General features: G+C 39.6%; 1 protein-coding gene across 1 annotated transcript in view; it reads left to right on the top strand.

Moving 5' to 3' along the window:
* FAM98B (family with sequence similarity 98 member B) overlaps positions 1–22,601 on the top strand; it is a 39,268-nt gene that overhangs the window by 4,642 nt on the left and 12,025 nt on the right. The window contains exons 2-6 of the mRNA XM_084892270.1: positions 3,677–3,822; positions 5,425–5,559; positions 8,438–8,616; positions 11,349–11,429; positions 12,747–12,863. Coding sequence (XP_084748396.1) covers positions 3,677–3,822; positions 5,425–5,559; positions 8,438–8,616; positions 11,349–11,429; positions 12,747–12,863 — 658 coding nt within the window. The remainder of the gene's footprint in view (positions 1–3,676; positions 3,823–5,424; positions 5,560–8,437; positions 8,617–11,348; positions 11,430–12,746; positions 12,864–22,601) is intronic.

Genomic DNA, 22,601 nt, shown 5'->3' with positions numbered 1-22,601 from the left:
TGGCCTACCACCATAAGAGCTGTTTATAAATTTTAGTTGTATTGTGATTGTTATTAGATGTTAGGTTTGTTAAATGCATTTTTTTTTCTTTATATCGATCTGATGAACCCAGAGGCATTAAGGATTGTGAGGTTTTCTCCCTCTAAATTATTTATTTCTGATGATTTAATCAGTTTGTTGAATTATGGTTGGCATTTGAGTTAAAATATCACCAACTATATGAATTAGATACATTTATTCAAGAGTTTATGATTATTGCAGAAATGCAAGCAAGTAGGGGGAAATAAAGATGTTTATGAATTAAATCTCAATGAAAAGCACTGTAAGACATGGAAGAAAGGTAATTGCATAGAGGAACCAGTCTTGGCTAAACGAGCAAAGACAGTGGTCTATTCCCAGCTCTGCCTTTACCCAGCTGCATAACTTAGCCAGGTTATTGGCTTAATTTCCTTATTAGTGTAGCCAGCAGTTTATAATTCACATGGAACATTTGGGGTCATATTTGGGTTTAAATTATATTATGTCATCATCTAGTTACTTTATGACCCAGGATTAGGATAATACTAATTTCAAATTATTGTTGTAAACATTAAATGAATTATAAATAAATGTATTTATAAATATGAATATCTATCTATCTATCTATCTATCTATCTAGCACTGTGTCTGGCCCAGTACTTATAAAGTAGGAATACTAACCTCATTAACCCTTAATTTCTTACCTGTAAAATGGAGGTTTGAAAATATACTTTATGAGATACCACTAGAGAATTCAGAGAAAAAGAAATGCAAATGGCCTATAAACATGTGAAAGGATGTACAGCCTTGCTCATAAGAGAAATGCAAATTAAAACTATACTGAGATACCAGATAGTCAAAAATCCAAATTAACTATGGTGAATTATGAGGAATGGGTACTTATACAACCTCTATGGAGGAAAATATAATAGTATCCTGCAAAATTACATATCCATTTACTCTTTGACCTAACAGTCCTAATTCCAAGAATCTATCCCAAATATATGCTGACAAAAATCTGCCAGTTTTTATAATAGGAAAACAATGTACTAACGCAAATATCCTTCAGTAAGGGCATAGTGAATAAAATAGGGTGCATCCAGACAGAGGTACTATATGACAATAAAAATGATTGAGTAGTATTTCTATTGATCTCTAGTATCTATACTAATAAAAGGGTAATATGCTAATTAGACTGGGAGACCTTCCAGGAGATCTTCTGGATGTTCTTCTGGACAAAGCCATGGTGGTGGAGCTGAGGTAGAGGCAGGTAGAGGCCAAGGGGGGGGGGGGGGCGGTTGTGGGTGATCAGGCCAGGATGGGACTGCAGTTGTGGGTGATCAGGCTGGTGGGGGGTGGGGCCATTAGGGGTAAGCAGACCAGTAGGGAGGCCAGTTGGGGGTGAGCAGGCTGTAAATGGGAGTCAGATGGAGGTGATCAGGACAGTGTTTGTGTGTGGGGCAGTTTGGAGTGAGCAGGCCAGCAGGGGGTAGTTGGGGGTGAGCAGACCAGTGGGGAGGGAAAGTGGAGCGAGCAGGCCAGCAGTGGGGGCAGTTGGGGATGAGCAGGCCAGCATGGAAGCCAGTTGGGGGCGAGCACTCTGGCATGGAGGGGCATTTGGGGGCGAGCAGGCTGGTGGCGGGGGGCAGTTGAGGGCAAGCAGGCCGGCAGGCAGAGTAGTTAGGGGCAATCAGACAGGTGAGTGGTTAGGAGCCAACAGTTCTGGATTGCGAGAGGGTTGTCCGACTGCCAGCTTAGGCCCGATCCCTGTAAACCGGCAGTAGGACATCCTTTGAGGGGTCCCAGATTGGAGAGGGTGCAGGCCGGGCTGAGGAACACTTCCCCCCTCCCCCTATGCATGAATTTCGTGCTCTGGGCCACCGGTATGCAAATATGTGTATGTGAATATATATGTGTTTAAAGCATGGAATAGGACAGTATGTAGTAGGCTACCTTTTATCTAAAAAAAAGAAAAGGTATATTTATGTTTGTTTTAAAAAACATTGTGGAATGACATCCCAAAACTAATAAATATGGTTACCTTTGGGGAGGGAAGGAACTAGAGTAGAGGGAACACAATTGAGATTGCTAAGTAGATTTGTCTGAATGTACCTTGTTTTGTAAACTAGACTTTGAAACCATATAATTACATAATTATAGAGCAAAATTAAAAATGAAATCAGGACAAAATGAGACAAATTTCTGAATTTTAAAGCAAAATGAAACAAAGGTCTGTCAATATGTTGAGTAGGTGGTGTAATCACAGATAGGAACTTAAAAAAATATGTCCTTACTGGAATATATTCTAAAACATAAAAACATAAATTGTTTTCAGTGATTTTGTTGTTAGTAAAAATGCTGATTTTTCTACTCTGAAACTATATGTAACTTAATATTTTTTACTAGGATTATATATATATAAATGTCATTAGAAACCATATTTTTTTTAATTGAAAATAGATAAAAATAGTAAAAAAAACACAATTTTATAGAAAATAGATAAAAATACAAAACAAATTAGGTAAAAAACCCACAATTCTAAGTTTGAATTGGAAATAGCAGTGTGAAATCCTGATATAAGTTCTTTGAAAAAGCTTCAGACACAGTGACTAACCTTTAGTACCAGGTTGTGTACTCTAAACACCATTAAAAAGAATCAGGGCATCTTGGAGAAATGGCCAATTACAAGTACAGGACAAGAACATCTTGTCAAAGAAATCAAGGAAAGTATTCAAAGAATACTGGGGATAAATCAAACAAGAATGGCCTCTCAGTAACCAAAGATAGGACTGTTTGAAAAGAAAAATAACTACAGTGGATTAAAACCCATCAAATATGTTTATAATGTGAAATAAAAGCTCAATTGCAGAAAGAGGAATAAAGTAGAAAACTGATACCTAATTCAATTAAGATAATTTATAAGATAGTTAAAAAATTTAAGGTACTATTCAAGTATACTTTGTAGCAGTGTTTGAAAGTATCTATATACATAAAAGCCCAGTGACTGAACGGCAGAACGCCCAGAACAACTGGTCAACCAGTTGTTATGATGTGCACTGACCACTAGGGTCATATGCTCACTGCTCAGCTGACCAGGATGACACAGGGGGCCGATCCATCCCTACATGCCATGCCCCCCAGTGCATGAATCTGTGCACTGGACCTCTAGTAAAAAAAAAAATGGTTTAGATTAAAATGATCTCATAGGTCTTTTTCAACTTTAATTTTTTAAATTTAAAATTTGCATCTGTTTTGTCACTACTTTTTTCTTACTCTTATAACCAGAATAATTATTAGATTTAGCTCTATTTGACTTTATTATATGTAATATTTCTCTTAAAATTGGTTGATAATTTTACTAAAAGATGTTAAAATATAGGGAAAAAGCCAAATGTTAATTAGATAGAGCACAAATCAGTAAACCATTTCTATAACAGAGCAGATAGTAGAAATTTTAGGCTTTGATGGCCATGCTGTCTCTGTCACAATGACTGGACTCTGCCATTGCAGTGTGAAAGCAGCCAGAGATAGTCTGTAAATTGATACATTTATCAGATGTACTATGATAAAACTTTATTTACAAAAACAGGCAGTAGGCTATGATACAGAATATGAGGTTTTTGTTAATTTTTAACCTTTTATGTCTCTTTCTTTCTAGGTATAAGGGACCACTGTTAGAAGAGCAAGCCCTTACCAAGGCAGCTGAGGGTGGACTATCTTCACCTGAGTTTTCAGACCTCTGTGTTTGGTTAGGCTCTCAAATAAAATCATTATGCAACTTGGAAGAAAGTATCACTTCAGCTGGTATTGCCATTGTGTTTTATTTACTTTTTTGTTTAATAATAAAATGAAAGGATAGCTTATGATTTACAGTTTTATCTAGAAAAAGGAAAATCTATACAAAGAAAAATCATTAATATTAAGAACTTCAGTATATTGTATTAAATATCTTTGGATTAAATGTTATATTAATCCAAAATTCATTTTTAAAATTTGTATAAGATTATAAACAATTTCTGTTTATCTGATTTCTTAACCTTAATATTTTTAAGAAAAAGTAGACTGAATTTGGTTATTTAAGAAGTTTAATTTTTGAATGCTGCTTTTTTGATTTAAGGTGGGGTTTTGTTGTGCTTTTTTTTAAGTACAGGTAATCCCTAATTTAGGAATTCACATAGGAATGCTTTTATAAAATACTAAAGGCCCGGTGTATGAAATTTGTGCAAGGGGGGGTTGTCGCCTCAGCCCAACCTGCACCCTCTCCAATTTGGACCCCTTGTGGGATGTCTGACTGCCAGCAGTCGGATATCCCTCTCAGAATCCTGGATCGCTGGCTCCTAATCACTCACCTGCCTGCCTTACTGGTCGTCCCTAACTGCTCGTTGCTGCTGGCCAGGTTGCCCCCAACTGCCTCATCCGCTGGCCTAGTTGCCCCTCACTGCCCCCCCCTGCCAGACTGATTACAATTACCCCAATTGCTCTCCCCTGCTGGCCTGGTCACCCCCAAATGTCCCCCCTGCTGGCCTGATTGCCCCCAATTGCTCCCCCCACTGGCTTGGTTGCCCCTCACGGCTCCCCCTCTTCCCCACCAACCTGGTCTCCCCACACAGCCTGCTTTTCATCATTTGATTGTCCCTCACTAACTCCCCTGCCGGCCTGGTCGTAGGCAGCTATCTTGTGAGGGCATGAGGATTAATTTGCATATCACCTGTTTATTATATAGGATTCCTGTACTTGTTCATAAAATTTAATGCATTGCTGTATTGATAATTGGAGTCATTGTGGGTCTGGTAGAATTTCAGATGGTGTAATAAAATGAAAAAATAAATTATTGGGCATTTGCTAGGGGACAAAGTAGACTTCCCTTTTGAAGCTGTCTTTTTATATTGCTTTTTTTTTCCTTGCCAAATCTAATAGAATTCCTTTGAAACTAAGTAAGATAAGCTTACTTCAAATCACATGACACAGGCTCCCATATAATTAGGTTATGAAAGAAAGATAAGCAATGAGGCTTAGTTAGATCTGCATTTATGATCTGAATCCATAGAAATATCATTAGCTCTGAAGCCAGTTAATAATTATAGCCATAATAATGCTTTTAATATTTTCATTACTCATACAAAAATATTCCTATTTTATCTGCTTTTGGAACATATATTGGAAAATACTAATCAAATTTAAATATAAAAATATTTATAATCTTACAATTACATATTTATATTCTTAAATTGATACTTATGTTTCTGAATTTAAGTGTGACTTTCTAAATGTAGAAATTATTTTGGGTCACACATGTAAGGATTTAATGTCAAAAGGAAAATTTAGAATTGAATGTGAAATTGAAATGAATGTATAGATTATATGGTAAATATTCAGTAAATGTTTTGTGATTTTACTTTTTTAAAGGGAGAGATGATCTAGAAAGCTTCCAGCTTGAGATAAGTGGTTTTTTAAAAGAAATGGCATGTCCATATTCTGTACTCATATCAGGAGATATTAAAGAGCGTCTAAAAAAGAAGGATGACTGCTTGAAACTTCTATGTAAGTTCTTTCTTTGAACATTTAAATGCATGTATTTGATCTTTGTTTTAAATTTTTTAAGTCAAAATTTATGAAATTTTATTAATGAAGCATTAGATATCTTATCTATTTAAAAGGTTTTAATATTTGACTTAAAATATGAAGTTGACTTGGATATTTATATAAAGGTAGTATACATTCTACTAAGGAATTCTACTAGTGTAAGACTTCTAACACTTATGATTTATTTGAGCTGTTTGTGATTTATGTAGTATTTTAATAATTTTAGTTTGAGTGTGTTGAAAACATATGTAAGAACCTCTTTATCTTCTTGGAAGTGTGTGCAACATGTATAAAATAAAAAGGGCCAAATTCCTTACTATGTGGAGAACTTTTGTAAATCAAGAAGGAAAAATATATAATACACATAAGTCAAAGGCATCCTACAAAAAATTTTTTTTTAAATCACTGTTAAACATGAAAAGATGCATAATATCCCTCAAAGTTAAAGAGTTATAAAAAAATAAAATGACAGGGTATCATTCCCCCCTCTCCCCCCTACTTATCAGGCTAGCAAATACCCCCCCCCCCCCAAAGTTTTTTTTTAAGTCATAATAAAGTTTGGGGGAATAAGCATTCTCATACACTATTAGAATGTGGTGGGAGAATAACTGGTACAGCCTCTGGAAGGGTTTATTAATACCATTGAAATTCACCTGCCGTTTGGCTTCGCAATTTTATGATTAGGTATACATATTTATTTCCCCAAGTGTACAAAGATATATGAAAAGGATGTTCACTATGGCATTGTTTGTAGTAGTTAAGTAGTGATGGTACATCTTTGAAGTGATACACATCTTTGCAATGTTACTGTTTTATAGCTATAAGAATGAGAATAGATCAAATGTGCTGATGTGGAATGGTCTCTAAGTTATATTGGCAAATAATTGAATATACAGAACATTTGTAGTATGTCTTGTAGAAAATAAATTAAAGAGCATAGGTGGTAGGTACATATGCTAAATATACATACACATACATACCTAAAAAGATAGCCAAGAAACTAATGGTGATTGCCTCAGGGAAAGGAGAATCTGAGGATCTGTGGTGGGAAGACTTTTACTGTATTGTTTACCATCTGCATAGATTAGCATTTTAAATACTAGATTGAACTCTTGCTTATACTTTTACATAGAGCATGCTTCCATAGAACAAAGCAGACTTCAGCCAAGGTTCTAGAAAGAATACAAATTTTTGAAGAACTGGTGATTTGTTTTATGAAATTTTGAAATCAGAGGGACCTTGGCATATCTTCATAAGCAAAGTTTAATACTTATTAGTCTTAACGTTTTTGTTTTCTCTTTAGACAGTCTGATGTGTAGATTGCATGGAGAAGTCTTTTAATCAGTGTCTCTCAATTTTGTCTGCCCATGAAAATCACCTTAGATGTAAAACAAACCACAGATGTCCTACTCCTACTTCAGATGTGTTCAGAATCTCTGAGGATAGGATCCTGGCACTTACTATATACTTTTAAAGTTTCTCAGATACTTCTGCTTAGCTGAAGTTGAAATTACTGTGTTAAACTGTGTGTGTGTGTGTAACTTTAAACAAATAAAAACAAGCAGAACCCTAATATTTTAACAACTGTGGTGAAAGTTAATTTAAAATAAGACTATAACCATCTTAAAATTTTGAGTAATTTTCTTAAATATGTCCGTTGAAAGACTTAAATGAAATGGTGACAGTAAAGGGGTGGTCTATCCTGAAGGCAAATAATTACTCAGATTACTCTATCTGCTTGTAGATTAGTTAGTTACACGTTCTTCCTTGGCTTGAGCAGTCTGTGCATATGAAAGAGAGAATATATTATCAGAATATTACACATTTTTATACATTCTTAAATTATTGATTTACAGGTGTGTCTCTCCTACTGCACTTTAAACTATGGGTAGGCACAGTCTTTTTGTTTGTTTTCTTCCACTTTATTATTATTATTATTTTAAAAAAAATATATATTTTATTGATTTTTTACAGAGAGGAAGGGAGAGAGATAGAGAGCTAGAAACGTCGATGAGAGAGAAACATCGACCAGCTGCCTCTTGCACACCCCCCACCGGGGATGTGCCCGCAACCAATGTACATGCCCTTGACCAGAATCGAACCTGGGACCTTTCAGTCCGCAGACCGACGCTCTACCGCTGAGCTAAACCCGTTTCAGCGCACTTTATTATTATTATTTTTTGTGTTAAGAATACAGTATAAGATCTATCCTCATAGCAAATTTTTAAGTATTTAAAAATTACAGTACAGTGCTGTTAACTGTAGCCACAATGCTATGAAGTAGTGGATCTCTAGGACTTAACATTATATATGATCACTATGTATCCAACTTGGCTTATGGGGACTTATGCCAAGGTCCCTCTGATTTTAAAAATTCATTAAAACATTATTAGTTCTAAAAAATTTATATTTGACTAATAACTCTGTTTCATCCTGCCTCTGGCAACCATTATTCTACTTTCTATGAGTTTGACTGTTTTAGGTTTCTCATCACAGTGACATGAAGTATTTGTACTCCTGTGTCTGACTTTTTTCACTTTGTACAGTGGCCTCCAGGTTCATCCATGTTGTTACAAATGGCTGGATTTCCTTCTTTTTAATGGCCGAATAATATTCCTTTGTATGTATATATCACATTTTCTTAACCCATTCATCTATCAAAGAACATAGGTTGTTTTTATATCTTGGTTATTGTGAACAATATGGCAGTGAACATGGTAATGCATATCTCTTTGAGATCCTGATTTCCATTCCTTTGGATATATACCCAGAAATGTGATTTTTTAAAGGAGTTTGTGTACATTTTAACATTATTTGTTTTTCCTTTTTCTTATAGTATTTTTAAGTACAGAACTTCAAGCTTTACAGATATTACAAAACAAGAAACGTAAAAATTCTCAATTAGATAAAAACAGTGAAATTTATCAGGAAGTTCAAGCTATCTGTGATACCCTTGGTGTTCCCAACTCAGCGACTTCTGACATTCCACTTATGTTAAATCAAGTGGAGTCAAAGGTATTGTATTTGTTTTATTTTTATTTTTCCAAAATTCAACTAAATGCTAATATAGAAATGTTGTATTAAAAATGAAAATATTTCCTTTAAATATGAGATATACCGTATTTTTTGGACCATAAGACTCACTTTTTTCCCCCCAAAAGTGGGGGGAAAAAGTCCCTGCGTCTTATGGTCCAAATATAGCCTACACATATACTGTAAAAAAAAAAGTTTTTTTACTTGCCCGGCTCTGTGTGGTCTCTGTGTGCTTGCCCGGCTCTAAAATGGTTCTAAATGCTGCTGTTTACTTTACAGGGTTGATTACATGTGTTTATGACTGTGATGTTGGGTTTTAATGCACATAAAATATTTTAGGACACTATTTGTTTCAGAATCTTTTTTTCTTCATTTCCCTTCTCTAAAAACTGGTGCGTCTTATGGTCCGGTGCGTCTTATGGTCCGAAAAATACGGTACATTCCATTTCAAGAGAGTTTATCTTCATGAAAACAACTTTGGACTTGGAGTTAATATGTATGTGACCTAATCTGCATCAGGCTTTTGAGAGTTGCATGATAGAAATCGCTTTGCAAACTTAAGTCTTCCTTTCCTAAACAAGATTGAAATACAACTTAGTGAAACAAGTAGAATTATCCTCTAAGGTCAAAGTCAAATTAAATTTTTTTAGTGGATATTGTTAATAGAATTGCAATGTAGTTCTCTTTGATAGCACAGTTTCTGGTGGATAAGTATTTAGTAAATGTTTGTTGTAGAGCGAATGAATGAGTATTCTGATGGAGTGAAAATAACCACAAACTACCTACTTCAAGCTTTTTGAGTTATTTTCAATTATTAAATTACCCTTTTTCTTAGTTGAGCCATATGTTAGAAAGAATTCTACTCTCACAGACTAAATTCTGACCTACTTTCTAGGTTTTGTAGGAGCAAGGGAATATTATAGGGTTTATTTTAAAGGAAAAGAAAATTCTCACCCTTAAGAATAGGTACTGACACTCACTCCATGTTTAGACACTCTGCTTTAAACTAAAACTTTGAATAAAGTTATTTTTTTGCATTGATTTTTTTTTTATGAACTGAAAAGAAAAATATTTGCCTTAATGAATGTGAGATAATTTTAGTATTATTAAGATGAAAGCAATATTAGAAACTTTTTTGGGGGGCAGAGGTAGAACTTGCAAACCATGTGGGAATCTAACTAGTGACCTCTTGGTTCCTGGGTCAACATTCAGCCACTGAGCCACACCAGATGGGCACAGCTAAAAGAATAAGGAAATCCCAGCTCAAAAACATTGTTCTAGAGTTAACAAGTTACTCTTCAATGTTTCTTTTCCCCTCATTTCCTCTGGATTAGGAATGATCTGGTATTGGCTAAAATGTTTGGGACTGTTTCAAAATGAAACAGATTTCTGGCCTCTTTCTAAAAGCTTTTTCCTTTCCTTTTATGGGTTCCAGTTAGTATTAATAATTTCCCCAAACCTCTTTTCCCTTCTTAAGGCAGGCTGTAATGCCTCTGTTCAAATGCTGACAAGTTAATTATAAGGTAGTTGTTACTGGGGTCATTGTGGCTAAATATTTACTTACTGGTAAAAGGACTTCCTATCAAAAGGAAATATTTCTATATTTTTATGTGTTTGCAAAAATAATGAAATTTGTATGTGGTGACGATAAGTGAGTGGGCTTGGACTCCTATGGTGGCCTGCTGAACAATGAAACCAGAATACTTACAATTGGAATGTGTACATAGTACTTAACTGAGAAAAATCAATGTGCTCGTCAAAGGTATCCTTTTAGAGCATTTTCCAGGATTTAAGAGAGTGCCATCTTAAGAAGAAAATCCAAGCCTCCAACTCTAATGCTCTTTGAAAAAGATATTCTGGCCTTAGATTGTTTGGCTCAGTGGATAGACCATCCACCTGCTGACTGAAGAGGCCCAGATTTGATTCTGATCAAAAGCACATGCCCTGTTGGCTCAATTCCCAGTAGGGGGTGTGAAGGAGGCAGCTAATCAGTGATTCTCTCTCATCATTGATGTTTCTGTCTCTCCTCCTTTCTTTTTTTTTTTTTTTTAAATATATTTTATTGATTTTTTACAGAGAGGAAGGGAGAGAGATAGAGAGCTAGAAACGTCGATGAGAGAGAAACACCGACCAGCTGCCTTTTGCACACCCCCCTACCAGGGATGTGCCCGCAACCAATGTACATGCCTCTGACCGGAATCGAACCTGGGACCTTTCAGTCCGCAGACCGACGCTCTACCACTGAGCCAAACCGGTTTCGGCTCTCCTCCTTTCATATATATTAAGAAAGCAAAAAAGATATTCTGCTTTGTAGTGATATTCTTTCCTTGTATGTAAAAATATATTTTGTTTGTTGTTTTTTGTTTTTGTTAATCCTTACCCAAGGATATTTTTCATTTATTTTTAGGGAGAGTTGAGAAGAGAGGGAAAGTCAAGGAAAATATTGATGTGAGAGAAACACATCGATTGGTTGCCTCCTGCAAGAGCCTCGACCAGGGTCCAGACTGGGGAGGAGCCTACAACTAAGGTACATGCCCTTAACTGGAATCGAACCCAGAACCCTTGGTCTGCAGGCTAATGCTCTATCCACTGCGCCAAACTGGTTAGGGCTAAGGTTATTTCACTTTAACATATTTATTCTATAGCATTAAAGAATAAAATTGTTTTAAATTAGAGAATATACATTCTCACAATCTATTTATATTTACTTTTAGGTGAAAGATATTCTCTCAAAAGTCCAGAAAAATCATGTGGGAAAACCACTGTTGAAAATGGATTTAAATCTGGAACAAACAGTAAGTCCCCATCACCCGCATTTTATTAGTTGTGTGTAATTCACCTAGTGAATATGACTTAATTTTAAAATAAGCATTTAGAGCTTACAGTGTGTAGTGTGCATATGTTGTTTTGGAAAGTTAAAATGAATTGGTATTTAGAATAACCAGAGGCCCAATGCATGAATTTGTGCACCTTAAAAGGAACTGTAGGTTGTGAGGCTTGGTGGGAACAGGGGTGCATCGTGGCTCATCCTCCACAGCTCCGCCCGGCTCCTCCCGCCACAGCCCCTGGTTCTGTCTGTCGGCAGCCACGCTCCCTCCCGCCCCTCTCACACCTGCTGATGGAGCGCAGGGATTGGGTCCAGTACCAGCAGCAGGTGCGAGCGGGGCCAACGCCATCAGTGGATGTGATTGGTGGTTGCTGCCCCAATTGCCCCTCAGGAGCAGGGGGAGGTGGAAAAGCTCTGAGGAGCGATAGGGCCAATAGCTGCTCCTTGCACCCACTGACAGTGCCGAGAGGTGCGGCAGTGGGTGTGTGAGGCGGTTTCAGAGTCAGCAGCGGATACAAGTGAGGCCTGCGCCGGCAGCAGGTGTGAGTGCCTGGGGGACTGCGGTGTGCAGGAGCAAAGAATTTTCAGTAACCATCAGAGGCTCATCTTGATGACAGCGACCGGAGCCCCACCTTGGACTGGCGCCCCCGCTCACTTGCTCCACTATCCCGCTGTGCCAATGCCTGCCATGTTCTGTGCTCTGCCGTCTGCTGCTGATGCCTGCCATGTTCTGTGCGCATGCCCTGGTGGTCAGCACACGTCATGGCAACTGGTTGTTCAGTTGTTCCACCATTTGGTCTTTTTGCTTATTAGCGTTTTATATATACAGATAAGTCCAAACACTTCTTCACTCTGATTATTACTTTTTAAAATATCTGGCCAAGAGTTTTTTATAGTGCCCAGGATATTAGTATAATTATGATTTGAAAAGGATAGTAGTTCAAAACCAGCAAGATAGGACATTATTTGTATTTTCTTTCCTTTTTGGTCTCTATTACTTAGCAAGTATATGTCTTACTTAACACATTTGATTGAAGATGAGGTAAATTCACCAATTGTAAAATTTAACTTATATGTTTAATATATTCTGAATATCACAAATGTTCTATCAAATACCCTTTATTATTTGTGTAATTTAATGAAAAATCTCATGGGATCAGAAAATGGTCCTCAAGTACAGTATCTTTTTGAATCAGTAGGAGGTATTGACCATAATTTTAAAACTTCTTTTCTTTGCAAAATGAAAGAACCTAAAATTGATGATATTTGTTTCCAAATTCTTCAGGAACAACTGGAAAGAATCAATGATGCTCTTTCCTGTGAGTATGAGTGCCGTCGGCGGATGTTGATGAAGCGATTGGATGTAACAGTGCAGTCCTTTGGATGGTCTGATAGAGCAAAGGTAAGGCTGTCTTCCCGTTTGTGTCCTGTAGGTGGTACTCTGTGATAGCTCTTCAGACTCCCTTGTCTGTTGATATGTAACTGCACCACATTTGCACTTTTTCACTGTATTTGAAACACATACCCAAGCCTACTACTGGTCTTATATAAAGATCTTGGCCTTGTGTAAATCCCTGTTTGCAGTTATCTTAATTTCTATACAAATGTTTCACACTTATTTTAAACTCATAGCTTTTGGTTTATGCAAGGGTTGCATTAAGGAAGGCATCAAAATGAAACAGTGAGATAGGTATAGTGAGCCACCGATCAAGAAAGCAGGATTTAAGAATAGATACAGGTAGTATGGATGCCTGAACAAGTTTTCTTAAAAGTGTCTTAAGGTTGTGGAGTATGGTCCAGTTAAAGAGGGGGTTGGAAACTGGAGGCATCCACAAGTAGAATCTCTGTTGGTAGATTTCTAGAGAGCTGTCTCTCATCACTGCCGTTTTATGCCTTTAACCCATACCCAGGCTTTGTTTAGAATTCCGTCCTATTTTGCAACATATTCTGAAAACTCTCCAAACAGTAAACTGGGAATTATTTGCTTCCCTTGTTTCAGGGAGTACTGTCTTGTGCTCCTTGATGCCCAGTATCTGAAAAATCACTGGTTCATGTGGGTTGTCCTGTTTTAAAGTTGTTTCAGGTTATAAAGTAAATCTGTGCATGCTACTCTTCATATTAACTGGGCATTTCTTCTGCCCATGTTGTGTTAGCTGGGGTCATTTATGCAGCTTCAGCTGATGCCTGGGCTGGGCTGAGCTGGAACATCCAAGATGCTTGTCTCACATGTCTGGGTTCTGCTGTCTGCTGGGGTGCTTTGGTTGTCTTCTTGGCTCTGATGTGGTCTCTCCAGGTGGTGTCTTATATTGGTTTCCTATGGATGTAGAAATGTATTACCACAAACTTAGTTGCTTATATAATACTAGAGTCCTGGTGCACGAAATTGTGCACCCAGGGGCCAGGGACTGCGGTCCCTCAGCTCGGCCTACGCCTTCTTACAGTCCAGGAACCCTCAGGGGCTGTCTGACTGACAGCTTAGGCCCACAGGGAGCAGGCCTAAGCTGTCAGTTGGACATTCTTAGCACTGCTGTGGAGGTGGGAGAGGCTCCTGCCACCACTGCTGCACTTGCCAGCCATGAGCCTGACTTCTGGCTGAGCAGCACTCCCCCTGTGGGTCTGCCCCTTGGTGGTAAGTGCGCGTCATAGTCACTGGTTGATTTGCAAATCAGCCTTTTATATAGGATAGGGGTCCACTGCACAAATTCATGCATCTTGAAAGGAATTGTGTGCCACGAGGCTGCAGTGGGCCCAGGGCCAATTCTTGGACCATACTCCGCACCCCCACCCAGCCTCTACTGCCACAGCTCCTGGCCCCTGTCTGCCAGCAGCCCTGCTCCTGCCACTGCTGCTCCCATGAGCTGACAGTGCTGGCCCCACTCACACCCACTGAAGGTACCCAAGTCCCTCAGGAGCAGGGGGAGGTGGAGAAGCTCTCAGGGGCAATCGGGGCTGGCAGCCTCTGCTCGTACCTGCTGACGGCGCCAAGCAATCAGGACCGGTGCCAGGCACCAGCAGCAGGTGCAGGCGGCGGCGCTGGAGCTGGCAGCAGGTGTGAGTGCCTGGCTGGACTGTGGCATGCGGGAGCAAAGAATTTTCAGTATGCACCAGAGGGTCGCCTTGATGACAGCGACCAGCACTCTGCCTTCGTCTGGCGCCCCCGCTCGTCTGTTCCACTGTTCTACCACGGCTAATGCCTGCCATTTTCTGTGCTCTGTCTCTTGCTCCCAATGCCTGCCATGTTCTGTGCGCGCCCCCTGGTGGTCAGCTCACGTCATAGCGACCGGTTGTTCAGTTGATCTGCCTTTCGATCTATTTGCATATTAGGGTTTTATATCTATACTGGTAGATCCATTTATTCTCTTATGGTTCTAAAGATCACAATCCTAAGTGAAGATAATTGACAGGGTTGCATTCTTTCCAGACACTTCAGAGGAGAATATGTTTCCTTGTATTTCCTAGCTTTCAGATGCCACTTGTATACCTTGGCTCTTGACTTTACCCTCCATCTTCAAAACCAATAGTGTAGGAAAATTCGACCTTTTTCTCTCAGCTTTCATTGTCACTTCACCTGCCTCTGTCTCTTAGAAGAATCCTTGTGATTATACTGGGCCCATCCAGATAAACAAGGATAATCTTTCCATCTCAAGATCCTGAACTTACTAGTAATCATATCTGTACCTGCAAGGTAACATATTCACAGGTTTTAGGGATTAGGATGTGGACATTTTGTGGGGCTATTATTCAATTTACCAGATGTCTCATCCTCCTTCTAATTGGATTTTCTTTTTCTTACACTATATTTTATTATCATGTGCTGTTGCTTTTTTTCTTTTTCTTTTTTTTTTTTTTTTATATATATATTTTATTGATTTTTTTACAGAGAGGAAGGGAGAGAGAGATAGAGAGCCAGAAACGTCGATGAGAGAGAAACATCGACCAGCCGCCTCCAGCACATCCCCCACCGGGGATGTGCCCGCAGCCAATCCGGGACCTTTCAGTCCGCAGACCGACACTCTACCACTGAGCCAAACCAGTTTTGGCTTTCTTTTTCTTTTATACTTAATATGCACACACATACATACTAGAGGCCCGGTGCATGAAATTTATGCATGGGGCGGGGGATGTATCCCAGCCTAGCCTGCACCCTCTCCAATCTGGGACTCCTCGAGGGATGTCCGACTGCTCATTTAGGCCCAATCCCGGTGGGCAGTTGGACATCCCTCTCACAATCCAGGACTGCTGGCTCCCAACTCCTTGCCTGCCTTCCTGATTGCCCCTAACTGCTTCTACCTGCCAGCCTGATTGCCCCCTAACCACTCCCATGCCAGCCTGATTGATGCCTAACTGCTCCCCTGCCAGCCTGTTTGCCCCCAACTTCCCTCCTCTGCCGGCCTGGTCACCCATAACATCCCTCCCCTGCATGGTTGATCGCCTCCAACTGCCCTCCCTTTTAGGCCTGATGCCTCCCAACTGCCCTCCCCTGCTGGCCATCTTGTGTCCACATAGGGGCAGGATCTTTGACCACTTGGGGGAAGCCATATTGTGTGTTGAAATGATGGTCAATCTGCATATTATTTTTTTATTAGATAGGATAGAGGCCTGGTGCATGGGTGGGGGCCAGCTGGTTCGCCCTGAAGGGTGTCCTGGATCAGGGTGGGGGTTCCCTTGGGGTGTGGGGGCCTGTGGTGGTTTGCAGGCCAGCCACGCCCCCTGGCGGCTCAAGTGGAGTCCCTGGTATCTGGAATTTATTTATTTCTGCAATTGAAACTGTAGCCTGGAGTGGAGCCAAGCCTCCTGCTCGCTTTGAGGCTGGCAGTCATTTTTGTGGGGACTTAAGTATCTTCTATAATTGAAACTTTGTAGCCTGGAGTGGAGGCCTGGGACAGACAGGGTGTGCAGAAAGCTTTGCTTCTTCAATTGCTGGGGGCAACCTTAGCCTCCTCCTCTTTCTAACTCCGTGGCTGCCACCATTTCTGTTTGGATTTGTTTACCTTCTATAATTGAAACTTTGTATCCTTGAGGGAGGCTTAGGCCGGCAAGGGCAGGCGGAAAGCTTGGCTTCCTCCATTGCTGGGGAAACCCAAGCCTCCCTCCTGCTGTCTCTGGTTGTAGCCATCTTGGTTGGGTTTATTTGTATACTCGCTCTGATTGGCTGGTGGGCATGGCTTGTGAATGTAGCGGAGTGATGGTTAATTTGCATATTACTCTTTATTAGGTAGGACTAGAGGCCCTATGTATGGAATTCGTGCAAGGGGCTTGCCCCCACCTCCACCTCTGTGGCTTTGTCTGGAAGGTTGCCTAGAAGGACTTCTGGTCTAATTAGCATATTACACTTTTATTATTATATACTAGAGGCCTGATGCGTGAAAATTTGTGCACTGGAGGGCGGGGTCCTTCAGCCCAGCATGCCCCCTCTCACAGTCTGGGAGCCCTCAGGGGATGTCTTACTGACAGCTGAGGCATGCTCCCCAACACCCCCTCACTGTTGCTGCTTCTGGCCTCTCTCTGCAGTAGGTGACCAGGCCGATCAGGGGAAGGCGCCACACCCATCACCCCACTGCTGCTGCCACTGTCGGCTGATGGAGCTACCTGAGCCCACGGCTGCCTGAGCCCTGGGCCTCACAGCTGCCAGGGCTCATGGCTACCTGAGCCCACGGCTGCCTGAGCCCCGGGCCTTGCAGCCACCGCCATGGCTGCTTGCCCTCAGCCCTTTCAGCCACTGTGGCTTTGTCCGGAAGGACGTCCAGAAGATGTCCACTCTAATTAGCATATTATCCTTTTATAAGTATAAATATATTTATATACATATATATATATTATTGATTATTTTTAGAGAGAGAGGAAGGGAGAGGAAGAGAGAGATAGAAACATCAGTGATAAGAGAGAATCTTGCACGCCCCTACTGGGGATGTAGCCCGCAACCTGGTATGTGCCCTAATCTGGAATCGAACTGTGACCTCCTGTTTCATAGGTTGCTGCTCAACCACTGAGCCACACCGGCTGGGCTCTGTAATCAATTTTTAATTTCCAGAACTTCTTTTTAATTCTTGAATTTTTCTTCCTTGTTTTATGGATATGCTATCTTTTTAAAATATGTTTTTATTGATCTTTTAGAGTGGAAGTAAGTAGAAGATAGAGAAACATTGATGAGAGAGAAACATTGACAAGCTGCCTCCTGCACTTTCCCTACTGGGGATCAAGCACACAACCAGGGCATAAGCCCTTTCTGGGAATTGAACCATGACCTCTAGGTTCATGGGTTGATGCTCAACCATTGAGCCACACCAGCCAAGTGATAATGCTATTTTCTTGATTAGGATGAAAAATGTAAAAAAGAAAACCCCATATTTTTTGCCTCATTATTTTTGTTTCCTACTGGATAATTTTTTATTTGTTTTTTTTCTTTTGTGGTGGCTTTCTTCAAATGCACAATGGTTGCTGGTTGTTCATTTTAAAGAGCATGATACTGAAAAAACTGATGGGGATCTCCAGTCATTGATTGGAATTGTTGACATGAGGCTTTGGAACTGGCTATCGTGCTGTGCGAATTCCTAATGCCAACTTGTAGAGATCTTTTCTCAGTAGCTGCTCATTTTTTCAAGAAGGGAAACCTTATTTTTTTCTTTGGCCAGGGGAGGAAGAGTGGCAGTGTGGCACCAGAGACTAGAGGAATAGACTATTCTACAAATAATCTATATTTTTGTCTCCATATTTCATTTTCTGAGATGTTGGTTCCCTTCCGTATCTCTTCCTTTCTCTTTGTTGTTGTATGCCTTTTTATAACCTAGTGTGGTCAGTCTGACTCATTTGCTTAGAATTACTCCCTCATGTATTATACGTAGGAAATACTTCCTCCTTCCAAATACCTGACAGACAAATGTAGAAAATTGAAGAGTGGAGGTAAGATGGCGGAAGAATAGATGGGCGGATTCTGAGCCCTTTCCCGAAGCAGAAAGAGAGAGCAACTGAGGGTCTTGTGCTGTGAGTGTTTATTGGCAAGCTGGGAGACAGCGAACACTAGAAGAAACTGCTGGGGGGCTGCTGACAGAGGTGCCCCTCACAGAGAAGCACCCACGCGGGCTGTGTCCCTGCCCGGAGCTACCTACCGGCTTGGACGGGGAAACCTCGCCATCTTGAGAGGAAGATTGGATCGTGTCAGAGGCCTGAATATCCACAGCCGCAGCGACCACCAAGCATCTGTGACCCCCAGAACGCGGATCCCAAGCGGCGCGAACACTTGCCCTCACAGGATTGCCCCACTGCTCAGCGAAAAGGTCAGATTTCGCGGGGAGAGGGTGGAGAGCGCTCGCGGCGAAAACAAAAAGCCTGTGCGCACAGAGCGCGCTCCCGGAAGCTGGAGGACAGGGGTGGTGATTACAAGTAGAAGCCCCCGCTGTTGGGCGGTTGTCACCCTTGAAAGTGGACGGGGCTCCTAACAGGGGAGATATCTAAAGAGCAACACATTTGGATCCGGCTCGGAGGGATATCGGAGAGTTGCGGGAGATTGCAGTTGCTCGGACCTGCCCCCTCCCCCCCTCCATAGTTCCAGCTTCAGAGAGGACGGAAAAAAAAAAAAGCTGGAGAGGCTTAAGAGTCTGGGAAGTCAACCTAGAAACACTGCCCCCAGAGGCTAAGTCACAAATTGACTCTAGTGTAATAAAAACAAAGCAAAACCTGCCTGAAAATCAGGACTGGATCATAACAATAGAGGAAGCGAATGACCTTCATTACTGCTAATTTTAATTAAATTTTTAAAATTTTATTATTATTTTTTTTTAATTTTTAAATTTTTGTTTTTTACTTTTGTTTTCATTATTTGCAACGTTTACTCAAGAAACTATTTTTTTTCTTTTTCCTCACTTGATTTTATCTTGATAATTATTACATTGTATATGTAATCAACATTATTACTACTACTAATTTACCTTTTTCATCTTATTTTCTTTTGTTTATTTTTATTATTTTTATTCCATTTGATTATATATATATATATATATATATATATATATATATATATTTTTTTTTTTTTTTAATTTCAGGATTACTGTTCTACAGTCTTTATCTATCCTTCTTTCTCCAACGCTTTATTCTATCTCAACCCTACCTTTATGCCCTCACCCTCTTTCCAATCTTTTCCTTTGATACCCTGTTTATCTTAACCCTTTCCTGCTCTAGATTTCCCCCATTCCATCTGTCTACCCCCTCCTAAAATTTCACCCTACTTGTATATATCTAATTTCCAACTACCTGCTCCAAACCCATTCACACCTCCCTCGCAGTTGTCCTAAAAACAAAAAAAAAACAAAAAAAACAAAACAGTCTTACTCTCTAACTCTGAAGTTGTATGTTGAATGTTAACTTTACTGAAGTTGTATGCTTTTCTTTTATAAGATTGATTTGCCTATGCTTTTTGTTTGATTGCATGTTTTTGTTAGCTGGGTTCTAGTCACCCTTATTGGTGGTTATTAATATCGCAAACACATTTCGATTCAGTGCCTTGTGTGTTGTACCTGGTTGTGTTGTATTTTGTGCCTTTAAATCAAAGCAGGAGAGAGAGAACTACACAACCAGACATCATAGATCATGGGGAGACCAAAAAACAGCCCGCATATGAAAGAAAAGCAGGCTTCACCAGAAAAGGAAGTAAACGATATAGAGGCAAGCAACCTACCAGAGCAAGAATTCAGAGTAACAATCTTAAGATGGCTAAAAAGAATGGAAGACAAATTTGACAATTTGAGTAAGACCCAAGAGGAAATGAAAAAAACCCAAGAGGAAATGAAGATGACTCAAGATGAAATGAAAAATGACATCGCTACTATGAAGAACTCAATAGATAGCATCAAGAGCAGACTAGAAGAAGCAGAGGATCGCATCAGTGAGCTAGAAGACAAGATGGAAAAAAATACCCAATTAGAGCAGCTTCTAGAAAAAAAAATTAAAAAGCAGGAGGAGAGCCTACGGGAGCTTTGGGACAATGCAAAACAAAACAATATTCGAATAATAGGGGTTCCGGAAGGAAAGAAAACCGAGGTAGACATGGAAAATGTATTTCAAGAAATAATGACAGAAAATTTTCCTGAGATAGAGAAGAAAAAACCCACACAAATCCAAGATGCTCGCAGAGTCCCAAGCAAAATGGATCCCAGAAGACCGACGCCAAGACATATTATAATTAAATTGGCAAACACCAATGACAAAGTTAGAATCTTAAAAGCAGCCAGAGAGAGACAGAAAGTTACATATAAAGGAACCCCCATCAGACTAACAACTGATTTCTCAACAGAAACTTATCAGGCCAGAAGGGAATGGGATGAAATATACAAAGTCATGCAAAGAAAGGGTCTGAATCCAAGAATACTGTACCCAGCAAGACTATCAATCAAAATTGAAGGGGAAATCAGGAGCTTCACAGACAAAAAAAGACTAAAGGAATTTATCTCCACCAAACCAGCAATGCAAGAAATGCTCAAAGGTCTACTGTAAAAATAAATAAATAGGAAGCGCAGAAGGAACACAGGGGTATAGAATAAAAATGGCATCAAATGAGTACCTATCATTAATAACATTAAATGTAAATGGTTTAAATGCTCCAATCAAAAGACATAGGGTAACAGATTGGATAAGAAAACAAGACCCATACATCTGCTGTCTACAAGAAACCCACCTCAGAAAAAGAGATGCACACAGACTGAGGGTGAAGGGATGGAAAAAGGTTTTCCAGGCAAATGGAAATGAAAAGAAAGCTGGGGTAGCAATACTTATATCTGACAAATTAGATCTCAGAGTGAAGGACATAACAAGAGACAATGAAGGCCACTTCATAATACTAAAGGGAGCAATCAAACAAGAAGAAATAACCCTGGTAAATATATATGCACCCAATACGGGAGCACCCAAATACATAAAAAAACTGCTGGAGGACATTAAGGGAGAGATTAACAGCAATACAATCATAGTAGGAGATTTTAATACCCCACTGTCACCCTTCGACAAATCATCCAAACAAAAAATCAGCAAAGAAATATCAATCCTAAATGACTCACTAGACCAGATGGAATTAATTGACATCTTCAGAACATTCCACCCCAAAGCCACAGAATATACATTCTTCTCAAATGCACATGGGACATTCTCAAAGATAGACCACATTTTGGGACATAGGCAAAGTCTCTTCAAATTCAAGAAGATAGAAATCATATCAAGCATCTTCTCAGACCATAATGGCATAAAACTGGAAATTAACTACAATAAAAATAATCCAAAGAAATCAAACACATGGAGACTAAACAGCATGCTATTAAACAAGGACTGGGTTACCAGAGAAATCAAGGAAGAAATTAAAAACATCCTGGAAACAAATGACAATGAAAACACAACAATCCAAAATCTATGGGACACAGCAAAAGCAGTTTTGAGAGGGAAGTTCATATCCTTACAAGCCTATTGCAAAAAACTAGAAAAAAGTGTAACAAATGATCTAACTCTACAACTCAAAGAGTTAGAAAAAGAGCAACAAGAAAAGCCCAGTGTAAGTAGAAGGAAGGAAATAACAAAAATCAGAGCACAGATAAACGACATAGAGACCAAAGAAACAATACATAAGATCAACAAAACCAAGAGCTGGTTCTTTGAAAGGATAAACAAGATAGATGGACCTCTAGCCAGACTAACCAAGAAACAAAGAGAGAGGACCCAAATAAACAAAATCAGAAATGAAAGAGGTGAAATAACAACAGACCCCACCGAAATACAACGGATTGTTACAAAATACTATGAACAACTCTACTCCAACAAACTGAACAACCTGGAGGAAATGGACATATTCCTAGAAAAATATAATCTTCCAAAACTCAATCAGGAAGAATCTAAAAATCTCAATAAACCAGTGACTTGGGAAGAAATTGAAACAATCATCAAAAAGCTTCCAGCAAACAAAAGCCCAGGGCCAGATGGCTTCACAGGAGAGTTTTACCAAACATTCAAGGAAGAACTAAAAACTATCCTCCTCAGACTATTCCAAAAAATCCAAGAGGAAGGAACACTTCCAAATTCCTTCTATGAAGCCAGCATCACCCTAATACCAAAACCAGATAAAGACAACTCAATGAAAGAGAATTACAGACCAATATCCCTCATG

This window comes from Pipistrellus hanaki (genome assembly GCF_964339955.1).
Source record: "Pipistrellus hanaki genome assembly, chromosome: 1".
In the NCBI taxonomy this organism is placed as follows: Eukaryota; Metazoa; Chordata; class Mammalia; order Chiroptera; family Vespertilionidae; genus Pipistrellus; species Pipistrellus hanaki.
The sequence above is the reverse complement of the archived record's forward strand: the minus strand, read 5'-3'. Positions and strand labels throughout refer to the sequence as shown.